Below are 12375 nucleotides of genomic sequence, written 5' to 3'. Positions count from 1 at the left end.
GAATTTGGTGCCAGGGTATGTCATGAAGGCCAAAAGTATAATTGGGTTGATTAGATAAATTCATGCAGGACCAGGCCATCAATGGCTATTAGTGAAAATGGTCAGGGATGCAGCCTCATGCTCTGGCTGACCTTAAACCTCTTGCTTGGATGATGGGGATCATTTGATAAACTGCCCTCTTCTGTTTGAAGCGTCTAGCACTGGCTGCTGGCGGAGGACAAGATACTGGGCTCCATGGACCATTGGTCTGACTCAGTATAGTGCTTAGTTTAATGGAAAGAAATAACTATAGTCGGTGCAGAAAGCCTAGAGGTCTTAAAGAGAAAAAGGCATGCTGCTATGCAGACCCTTTTGTCTCTGCATAGAGACAAAAGATTCAAGGGTGGTTAGAAAAAGGTAAATGTTTATATTAGCCACTTACTAAGAGAGTGGTTTCGTCTCCATGTCTGTTGAGAGTCCTGCAGACTTTTTTGTCAGAGGATAACAAAATGTCCAAGTGCCATCTAGTGGTGCCTTGTTAAATGTATGCAAAATTATTAGTGCTATGTTGACAGCTTCTCACTGTTATATCCTGGGGTCTGTAGTCATGCAAAACGCCCACTAAGTGTTTTTCTCAGGTCCAGGTTGTGAAATTTGGCATAGAGAGCTTTTTTTTTTAAAAAGCTGATCGTGCAGCAGAGGGTGAGCAGCTTTCCAGAGCGATGCTTCAGCTTTACATTCCAGTATATTCTGATCTCTGCTGGGCCTAAATAAATGTGTGCAATGTGGATGACTCAGGTAGGCCTCTTTCCACATACAGACTCAATGACCACAACCAGCAATAAGGAACAGGAATGTACAAGTCACACCGGAAACCTATCTGTATTTAATCCTTTGCCAACACTCGTGTATCATATTATAGCACTAAAGATCTCTGAATTAGTCTGATAAAGGAATATAGGCAGGAAGGAGGGTTGAGAAACTATTGAGCCAACCTAGCTTCTCCATGACTGTTTTCTGCAGTGTTCTCTACCTATCATCCCTGCCAGCAGTCACTGTCTGGCCAGAAGAGTCACAGGTTTTGTTTTAACACCTGTACCCAGTGGCTGGTATCTTGGCATGTAGGGGTACGTCTACACCGCGATTAAAATCCATGGCTGGCCTGTGCCAGCTGACTTGGCCTTGCGGGGCTCAGGCTAATGGGCTGTTTAATTGCAGTGTAGACATGTGGGCTTGCACCGAGGCTCTAGGACCCTGGGAGTGTCCCAGAGCTCAGTCTGCAGCCCAAACCCAAACGTCTGCACCATAATTAAACAGCCTCTTAGTCCGAGCCCCGGCCAGCTGCAGCTGTCTAATTGCAATATGGCCATACCCTCCTAAAGTCTCCTCTTCCTCCCAGAGCAACTAAGGCTGCTAGAGCCACTTCCAACCTTGACCTCCCTCCCCCTTCCAGTAAAATTAGCAGCTCAGGCCTTGCAGAGAAGCTGCAAATTGATTTCCTGGAGGAGGGGAGGGACCCTGGGAGCAAAGCAGCTCCTGAGGGGCAGGCAAATATTTGTAACAACAGGAAGAACAGAGGGCTGTGGAATTTGAGGGAGAGGGAAACTTTAGAGAGGGTAATATAGAAGGGCAGAGAGGGAGACCACGAGGAGTAAGAAGACTGAGGGAAAAGGGAATGTGAATGTAAAGGACCGGAGTGGGACGGGAAGCCAATGTTTGTGGCGGAGATGGAGGGGGGGCGGGGGAATCAAAGCTCCTCCACCCCAGCAGTTAGGAGAGAGCCAGAGGAGACACTTGTGGTTGGTGCAGTTAAGGATGAATTTTAAATCTAACTTATCAAACACAAATTGTGGGTAGGGCATTTTTATGGGGAAAACCTAAATGCTCCAAAATGACAAAACACAGGAAACCCCAATGTGATTTATTATTTTAATTTATAATTTGTAAAACATGATTTTTGGAGGTAGAGTTTATGGTTTTGAATGCTTACAGTTGGCAATGCCTTATGCAGGGAGTTTATTATCCCTATTCATCACCATGCCATTTGATTTACTTGAGTCATGTAGATGGACCATTGAAGAAGGTTTGCAAGAAGCTTGTACAACAAACTATTATGAGAAAAACTGAACGTTGGGTGAGTTAGGGGAAGAAGGATTTAACAGAGTTTCTTGGCTGCTTAACCTGTGGAATAGAGAGATGCTTCTAGCTAAGCTTTTGTCAGCAGCTCTAGGATAAAGCATATTTTCAGGGAATTAGGGTATCTCTTGCTGTTGGAAATTGAATTGGGCTGAAAGGATGTATACAAGCTATCATTGAAGGTGAACTTTTTCACTGAATATTTTTAATCTCTTAAGCCTTTTTATTTAGTGATGCATGAGCCCAAACTGCCCAGGGACTTAAAAGGTGTAGCTGACAAGCAGGGCTGAGGGTGGACATACTGCAGGTGCTGGCTTGATTGGGACGTAGGTTCATGAAACATTTCCTAAATCAGGGTGCAGGAGCCAAACTAGTCCCAGGGGACATGGGGAAGAGGAAAGGAGCAGTAGGGAAAGCTGCACATCTCCACATCTGCCTTCCCCCCACTGCAAAGATGTTGAACAGCAGGGGTCTCCTTTTAATACTGACTGCCTTTTGTCCTTGCTTGTGCTGAGTGCCTTGCTAGCTCTATAGGCCAGGTCTACACTACAGACATATATTGGTATAACTACATCATTCAGTGGTGCAAAAAATCCATATCCCTGAGTGATGTAGTTATACTACCCTAAACCCCGGTGTAGACAGTGCTATGTCAGCAGGAGCGCTTCTCCTGTTGATATAGTTATCACCTCTTGCAGAGGTGGATTGACTACCCCAGTGGCTCTCAGCTTTTCCAGACTACTGTACCCCTTTCAGGAGTATAATTTGTTGCGTGTATCCCCATACTTCACCTCACTTAAAAACTACTTGCTTACAAAATCAGACATAAAAATACAAAAGTGTCACAGCAGATTGTTACTGAAAAATTGTTTAGTTTCTCATTTTTACCATATAATTATAAAACAATTGGAATATAAATATTGTACTTACATTTCAGTGTCTAGTATACAGAGCAGTATAAACAAGTCATTGTCAGTATGAAATTTTACTTTATACGGACTTTGCTAGTGCTTTTTATGTAGCCTGTTGCAAAACTAGGCAAACATCTAGATGAGTTGATGTACCCCCGGAAGACTTCTTTGTACCCCCCAGGATACACATACCCATAGTTGAGAACCACTGGACTACACCAACAGGAGATACTCTCCTGTTGGTATAGGAGTGTCTTCAGTTAAGCACTACAGCGCCGATGCAGTGTTTTAAGTGTAGACCTGCCCTAGAGAGAGAAGCTGGGTGAGGTAATATCTTTTGTTGGTGAAAAAGAGAAGCTTTTGGGTTTACATAAAACTCTTCAGCTGTGTGAAAGGTATTCAGAGTGTTACAGCTAAATACAAGGTGAAACAGATTGTGTAGTATAAGTACTTAACACATATTGTAAGAGACCAGTCAAGGTGATATGGCCAGTTAATACTGCAGTCATAAGACAAAAAAGGGGGCTAGTGGGTTACAGATTATTCTAATAAACCATAAAGCCAGTATTTATTAATCCATGATTTTTAGTGTCAAGCAAAGTTATAAATTTAAACTCTCAGGCTTTTTTGAAGATGTGCAGGTTTCCTTTGAGGATGAGGACAGAGGTCAGGTATGGAGTGATTGCTTTGTGAAAAGTGTTAGTGCTTGGTTAATTATTAAGTATCTGGTATTATGCAAATATTTGATTTACTATTTTGGAGCAAGAGGAAAGTACAGGCATTAGGATGTGTTACTTCTTGCCACAAAACTCAGTATTGTCTCTCAAACTGGCCAGTTCCCTGTTGAACAAAAACTGGGTAAACTGATTTGCAGTGATCCCTGCTCTAGCAGCCACTCCCTCAGTCCAGAAAAGAGCAGCGGATGAATCAGTCAAGGCCCAGGACTTCCTGGATTGCAGGTCAGATATTCATGCATCCACCCCGCCAGGGCAGCTCAGCCATTTGTTATATTTAAACTTACATATTTATATCAAAATGTTGGCATTTTGTAAATGGTGCTTCATTTAATAAAGACTAATTTTCTTGACTCAATTGGTCTATGACCATGTGCACATTGTAGCGCAAGTTTTTTCTGTGGAGTCAGGACTCTGACCCAGCAGTGTAGGGTGTTTTTGTTTAACAGACAGTGTTGAACTGTAGGCTCCACAACAAAGGCTGAATTTACTAACAAAAGGAATGGTTTTTATGGTGTCACCACAATTCTGGTTAAAAATTGTTCAATTTAACCAAATTTAATTGTTCAATTTAACCAAACAAGGTCTTCCTTATTTAACTTTAGAACTGGTGTCTTTCAAGTTATGGACCCTAAAATTCAAACTTTTCTGTGGACCTGTCAAAAATCAATGTAAGAATTAAGTCTATACCATACTTGATACATTACAAAATGAAGGCAGCTGAGCACTGTATAACTCATGCCATGATTCAACTGCTTCAAGGCAAACAAGGAACTGGTACTGAATTTCCAGCTTTATCTTGCTTCTGCAGCTGAAAGTATTATTTGCATTATAGCAGAAGGCTATAATGTCTGTTGCATCTGTAAACAATGTGCAGTAGCTTTCAAGATGTACCAAAGAAACAAAACAGCAGAGAACTCTACATGCAATATACTTTCTAACATAAGAAAGTCTGACTCTGTTGTCTGAATCACTTCCACATGTTCCCGGAATTCTGAAGCACTTCTGAATTTTGAATTTGAATTCTGAATTTTGAGCACTTCCCAATCCCAAGAGACTCAGATGAGTAAAACAGATACCATCTGCAGACAATGAAGACTTTCCTCCCTATATCTCAAGTAAAAAAACGTACAAAGATAAAATACAATAAAAAGGTATTTACAATTTGATCCATCTCGGTGAGACTGGTATTTTCAAGAATATATCAAATGGGACAAGTAGAGAAAGAATAAAATGAGTTACTTGTAATGAGGGTCCTTGTAAGCATCCTACCTCCTCTGCATATGATCAGCCTTGAACTCTAGACCAAAGTATCTACCACCACCAGAATTCTTAGCCTGTTCCTGACAGTATGTCCAGCCCAAACGGAGGAAGTATCAGAAATCTCAAGAGAAAACACTTTCTCTGCAGAGCAGAATAATTCACCCATGTGCAGAGGGCTTGCATTTAGGCCTATAAGCAACTTAAATCTCATTTAGCCTTTTAAAATGGCGCTTAACCTGCAGCTTAAGTGACTCATAGATCATGTGCACACACAGGAGTATATATCCCAGTCAAATGCTGTGGCTTTAAAAGTTTATATCCAATGCTTTTAAGATATGATTAAATCTGGAGTGTCTATCAGCAGGTTAACTGAATTTTTTATTCTACTGGGTATTCTAGCTGGAGATTTTAGAGTTAGACCATGGCAGCATAAGGAAGGCAAGGGAGTCTTTTTAGATAGGGTTTTTCCACACTACTGTTGGAAACAGAGCAAATACAGGAGAAAAGGAAAGTGAATCTCTCTTTTCCATAGTCTTTTCTAGAATAAACATTCCTGAACATAAAAATGAAATTTTGAGAAGAAAAATATTTAACTCATTTTGAGCCAAATTGATGATGGCAGCTCTGTGTGAGAGCAGTGTTGTGAGGGATGTTATTGCGGCAGTTTTCCAGAGAAGTGATGGAAAGTCTGCTCGAGATCTAGCAACTCTCTCAAAGCTGACTGTCAGACTAATCTGGAACAGTAGGAATGCAGAGGAAAGAAAAGTACAATTTCACTATACACACACATTTAAAAAAAAAGTTAAATAATGACATTGCACATTTTTTCTTACAAACATATAAATTATTTTATTTACAAAGCCATGTTACAAAAAAATAATAATAAAGCAAAAAACAAAAAATACAATCGCTCACTAGAGAATATCTCCAGGCCCGGTGTTGAACCATGGCAGTATCAATCAGATACATGTTTGTTCTGTTTTTCCTTTTTTAAAACTGTAAGCCATAGAATGTACTATTTACACCTACCTTAGACAATTATTCTGCTTACAATTTTCACAAGCATGGAATGAATTCTATTTGATACTGCTAACACATAAAGGTGCAGGACGAAGAATGAAAATACTTAGTGTTACAAAATATGGACTGTAGAAAAGAAATTGACTGTACAAGTATGGCATTTTTTTTTCTTTTTAGAATGATTGGACATGCTTTCTTCAAAAGTCTTCTGGAAAAATTTCTAAAATCTGAAGTAGGAAAGCACAATATAGCAGGTGCAAATTCATTTCTGTGCAACAACAGTTATTTAATATACCCCATGACTGACCAGCTATGCAAAACCCACAGAGTTTTGTTAAAGTGCCATGGGTCAACAGCATAACAAAATATAAGGTGTAAATAGAAAAATTTCTTTTTTTTCTTTTTTTAAAACAATAGTTCACTGAGAATCAGCAATAATAGAATATGCTGTATAAACTATTCTCTACAAAGGTCGATCAGCACTATTTACAATTGTTACATCGATACAAAAGAAGGCATACAAGTTATCCAAGTCGCTTTTTTTCTTTTTTTTATTTATGGCTGACGGGCCTATGCATTGCGTATGTGTAACAACCAAAGCTTCTGAGCCTATATTGCTGGAAACAAATCACAAGCTCTTCAGGTAAATGGGGGGAGAAAAAGAACTGCTGAGTGAATGCTACACTAATAATGCATTATAGCATGGTCCAGTTTTATCCACTTAAAAAAAATTTTTTTTTCATTTAACTTTTCAGGCTGAAGTTTTTAACATATAAAAATCAAATAAAGCTTCTTTAATGAAGGGAGAAATACCATGGGGTTTTCAACTGATACTTAGCTTTCACCAAATGCTGTCGGGCCTAAGCCAGTTGAAAAAAATATGTATAAGCAGCATTCAAAGGACAGTCTCCAGATTCCAGCTTTCCAATTAAAAGATACATGTGAAGAGCTAAAAAGTCTTAAAACTATGGAATTGCTCCTTCAGTCACTGACTAGCATTATTTCTCAGCAGCAGCCACTGAATCCCACAAGCACTGTTTTCCCTCTAGAAGCAGAAGGGACACTTCATCAATTACAGAGTGTGACTTGTTACTAAGATTTTTAAACTCCTGCAGATTTACAACTCAAAATAAATTAAAAAACTCAACATAGTTGTGCTCCTAAAACTGAACAAGACAAAAATTGTGCAAAAATAACAAAGATATGTACACATTTTTCAGTCTGAAGAAATGTTCAATAAAAACATAATTCAAAGAACATTTTAAAAATATAAACATTGCTTAAACTTTCCTACATTTCATACTGTTTCTGAAACTATTCCAGTCAGCTAGCTCAGAAATATAGCAAAACATAAATTATTACAAAATTAACACTATAAAAATTTACTTTAAGAATATCTTCTAAACTTTTTTCAAAGGGTCTAGCCTCGTTTATAATTCCTTAAACATTTTATAGTTCTTAAAATCTGCCTTAAGCCTTCTTTTTTTAAAAAAGAAAAAAAGTAATCTTCCTACTATCTGCAGTCTCTCCTTTCTCAAAGATGTAAATAAACCAGCATATAAGTGCACTTTTAACACTGTAGAAATAAAAATTAACTCCTCTGTACTAATGTTCCAGTACCTGGTATCAATTTCCTGATTATAAAATCTACATTTTATTAAAAAAAATTCAGTAATCCTATAAGAAACACTGTCAGTGCAATTCTATTGATGCAAACCAATCTGTTCAACTCCTGTCCTTGCAAACCCAAACTGTTTGATGAAGCTAACCAGTAAGTAGTGTGATCTTAGGGGTCACGACTCCCATCATGATATGGGGAATTTTCATGTTGCTCTCCTACTAACTTTTAGCAGGAGTTAGGTGCATAAATCCTTCATGCGTTGATTGGAGTACAGGCTCCTTAAGAGCCTAATCCTGAAAGATGCTGAGCACTCAGAAAACCCACTGAAGTCAATGGGAATTGTGGGTGCTGGACACCCATCAAGATTAGTCCTTAAAGTTGCAATGCCCAAATAGTTACAAACTGGTGAGGAATGCACTAGGTAATATTTTTATCCACAGGACAAGCATAAATCCAGAGATTACTGTGGTTTTTTAATTAATGACGACAAATTTTGGGGACAGTTTAAAATAAACCCAAACCATGAAGTAGACTATTTTGGAATGTCCACTTTTACTGTTGTAAGAAACAAAGGGAGCAAGCAACATTAACAGCTTGAGAAGGCATGAAACAGAACAAAGCAGAATGCACAGATCAGTGGTAAATACAAGCGAGAAACAAAACAAACCACTATTACATCAGTTTTCTGTAAATTTCATTTAGAACCACAAACTGATAATAGGTTAAATCCACTTGCAGGACACAGAAAATAAAAACCCTGTGCTGTAGGGTTACTGAGAGCTAGAGATTATAGGCTGGTTCCTTTTCCTTGCTATGGAAGAGTCCTTATCCTACCAGTCCGATTTGATGTCTTCTAAAAGAGAAACCAGAGCCAGTTTCAAAACAGTGAAACATTTTCCAGTACATGTGCATGTTCATTCAACACTAACAACTTTAATAATGCACTTGATGCTGCAACGAATAAAAAAGGAATCTATTTTTCTTGAATCTCATTACAAATAAAGTTTAATCCCTATTGAGAAATAGATTCACATAAATACACTCTAATTACATTGCATCCCAATGAAAAGAAGCTGTATCAAATATGCCTCTGTTTCTTGTTGAGACTGTGTATAGGGTTTTTTGTTTTTAAAAAGAGATACAGTGATACACTGACTTAATGGACACACAAATCAAGGCAAATGAGAAGTAACAAACAGGCTGCAGTTCTAAACCATCTTTTCCTTTTACATCACATCTCCATAAGCCTTAGGCAGAAAAGCTGCTGAAATCCCAAATGACATACAATGAATGCACTGTCACCTTCTCTTACTACAGTGATTTAATTATTCATATTTAAAAACCATACTATAATGAGGGCTTGAAATATTAAAACATTCAGGCACCTAAAATATTACAAAAACAAAAAAATGATTAATTTTAAAACTAATGCAGGGATGGATGTTATAGCCAGTAATTCTGGGGTGTATGCTTTTAATATGCAGCTGACATCATCTGGTAGAAGACATTTTCATGTAAAGTCATCATTTTACCAACTCCATTATGATTTATTAACCACCACACAGCTCGGGCTATCATGACAATATCCTGATTGCTACAACTTTCAGAAACCAGATCAGTTTGTTATGTAACTGACAAAAACCTTGCAAAGGACATTACCATATAGTGTAAGCCTAAAGTTTGACTTCCAGAGCACTCTGTTGCCAATTCATATTATCAGTATTAATAACCCTAATCATTCAAAAAGTCAGGCATCACTAAATCATGAGATTTTAAACAACAATATAGCTTGATTTATTTGTGTTTAAGGTTATTTGTGTTTTCAAGTTTCAACTGCAACTGTGAGGGCTAGAATCTTTTTATAAAAAACTCAGATTTTCACTTAATGACTCCAAGAACTTTAGAAAAATCACCAAATATTGCAATACTTGATAAGACTGCAAGAGTTGGCAACAATGTATTACTGAAAATCCCTACAATAGCTTGTGTGTATGTAGGACTGCCACAAAAATCAATGTTTTGTATTATTGGGTTCTCACTGGTGGATTCAGTACTGCAGTTAACTAACAAGCCTTATTCCTGGAGTTGTGTGTCAATGATGCTGATGAAAGAACAAAACAGGAACTGCCCCTTAAATTAACCAGAAATCAGCATTATGCTTCAGAACAGCTTTCACGCCCCTGAATGCTCTTGGCATTTGGATGGCATTCTCTTAAAACAAAATGCCAATCTATATGGATACATGGGTAAGGAGAGATTTTCCAATGCATTTTTATTAAATGTAGTTCTTCCTCCATGTACACAAACTCCTTATCAGCAAGCAAGGAGGAACAAACCTTTATTGTAGGTCACATTTTGGCAGTTCATCTCTATATGATGGTGATTCAGATTATTCTCAATGGGGGGAAATGATGCAGGCTATCAGCATTAGGACCATCACTATTCCTGATGTAGACAAGGGAGGAGAGAAACAAACAAGGGGAATATTGACCGGCATTGACTGCTTTGTGACTGGAGTACTTACTCCAGAATAAACTCACTTTATTCTGGAGTATTGTGTCCACATGGGGAACTGTTCTGGAACAGCTGTTGTGGAATAGCTTATCCTTCTCTGGGGACTTGATACAGTGGGAAGGTCTGTGTGTTCCAATGATCCTGAGAGCTAAACTGGTAGGAGTTTAACTTCTGGTAGGGCCATACAAACTGGACACGTCAAAGGGTAGGAACCAAATGAAAAGCAGTCCACACATTGAGCGATAGGCCAACAATCTCTCCTTGTAAAAAAGTTGTGTTATAGAAAAACAAGGCTTCCAGCAAACAGCATGATAGACAGGAATGACAGAGCATTATTCATGCCCTAAGCGATGTCTGGTTGGTGTGGAAAGGGGTCAAATTCAGAGTAGTTTGTGTGGCTGTGCTAATCAATTTCCTTGCTTAGACAAGCTGTCTCCTCTTCTCTCTAATATTTCTCTGTCCTATTTCTCTCTTCTGAGAAGTGATGAGACTAGTCAGTCTCCTTTTGCAGTGGGTTTCCTCTGTAAAACTCTGTTTCAGCTGCTTCTGGCTGGTTTTCCACCTCAGAAGAGACAGCTGGCTATGCAAACGACAAAGTGATTGGGCAGTGGGTGTGGGTGGGTGGCCCACAAAATGCAGAAAACTCACCATTCATACGCCCTTTGGGAGGGAAAAACAGCTGCAGAGAGAATCTTAATGAGGCAAAAAAAATCTAATATTGATTTAAAAAAGGATTAAATCTACTGATGATAAAGATTTAAAAATTTAATAATAATTTAACACAAAACTATTCAAACCATTACTTGACAGAGTATCTGGTATTTGACTATTTACGTACACTTTTGCTTTAAAAAAAACAAACTTACTTGTCTGTTGTGTACTGGGTTTGATGTACTTGAAGGACTGGATTGTGACAAAGCTACACTGCTATTTTTTCCAATCTGAAAGACATCAATTGAATAGTATTGAACGGCACATTGTCGTCAGACACATGGGAAGCCTGTAATGGCCTTGTTTTCTTTCATACTGAAAGCAGTATTAATTGTTTTACATTTATTTAGAAAACAGAGGTAACGTTGCTACTGTCTATTTAAAAGCAAGTTTCTTTAGATATAGTTCCCAGTGATCTCATTGAACTTGTTAAAGGCAGGCAAATGCAGTGACATTTCACAAAGCACATACTAGAACAGCATGGGATAGAAAAACAACAAATCAGGTGGCCCATCTGTCTAGCTTTGTAGTGACCAGGTTTTGACTTGTGGGTTACAAGTTGATTTCTGACTGATGCTCTGGGCTGCAGGCAATCCACTGCAGTGCCTAATGCTAGTGGACACATTGTAAAGGTCTTGAGCTGCTGAGTCTTGAGCAATCCATTGGATTTCTGACCTCCAACTTCATTATGTTCTGCTGTGTGTCTTGGTCAACCTCCAGTACCAGTCCCTGTGAATCTGCAGCACTAACAGCAATAAATTGGAAATGCTGTTTTATACTCAGTTACCTTTAACTATTGTGCAGAGGGACACATATGACTATTCTGATTACACAGCTGAATATGAGAATAGAGGAGTCTACTTTGCATACCCCTAATTTAATGTTTACACCCTGTCTCTAAGGCGTTTTCTAACAAAATCTTTTGAAAGTATATTCACGGTTGCAGCTTTTACTGCTGTCTTTAGTATAGTTTTATACTACGTTAATCACCCTCTGTGTAAAGCAAGGTTTCCTAATTCCCGTTAAGTTCCTTGTCCTTGTTTTTTAGCTTCAGTTTGCATCCTGAATCTGTTACCTTCATAAATAGGTTTGTTGCATCCATTCCTTTATGCTGTACCTTTTAGCATTTTAGACACCTTATGAAACCTTGCAATCGCTTCTTTTCTAGTTATTTCTCATAGATATAAAAGTCATTTCCACCACACAGACTTCTTTGTCATGTTTGTTGTTTCCTTCTGTATGTATATTTCCCTGTATTGAGCATCAAAGCCATAACACAGGTTGATTCAGAGCAAATCTTTCCCTCTGCTAGTTGGTCAGAGGAAAAAGGGAATAGAGAGCATTTTTCAATCAGACACGATACTTCCATACTGCATGAAGGTATAACCAGATTAATATATTAGTCCAGTGGACAGGGAGTTTGTATTGCACTGGAGAAGAGAGACACGTACATGCTTTCTTCTATACATGGAATATCCTGCCAGCA

General features: G+C 38.4%; 1 protein-coding gene across 6 annotated transcripts in view; it reads right to left on the bottom strand.

Annotated features, from left to right (window-relative positions):
- Positions 1-5853: 5853 nt before the first annotated feature.
- ATXN7L1 (ataxin 7 like 1) overlaps positions 5854-12375 on the bottom strand; it is a 208843-nt gene continuing 202321 nt past the window's right edge. For 4 of the 6 annotated variants that reach the window (XM_067564467.1, XM_067564468.1, XM_067564470.1 and 1 more), the window contains 2 exons: positions 11045-11119; positions 5854-8517 (listed from right to left, as the gene is read on the bottom strand). In XM_067564467.1, coding sequence (XP_067420568.1) covers positions 8476-8517; positions 11045-11119 — 117 coding nt within the window. In that variant the 3' untranslated portion in view covers positions 5854-8475. Of the gene's footprint in view, positions 8518-10000; positions 11120-12375 lie in introns of all 6 variants that reach the window. The other 2 variants (XR_010922884.1, XR_010922883.1) reach the window with 2 other exon arrangements.

This window comes from Emydura macquarii, unplaced genomic scaffold, assembly GCF_026122565.2.
Source record: "Emydura macquarii macquarii isolate MOO-44397 ecotype Brisbane River unplaced genomic scaffold, CSIRO-AGI_Emac_v2 contig_2636, whole genome shotgun sequence".
NCBI classification, from domain to species: domain Eukaryota; kingdom Metazoa; phylum Chordata; order Testudines; family Chelidae; genus Emydura; species Emydura macquarii.
Note: the sequence above shows the minus strand (reverse complement) of the source record. Positions and strands in the feature narration are given on the sequence as shown.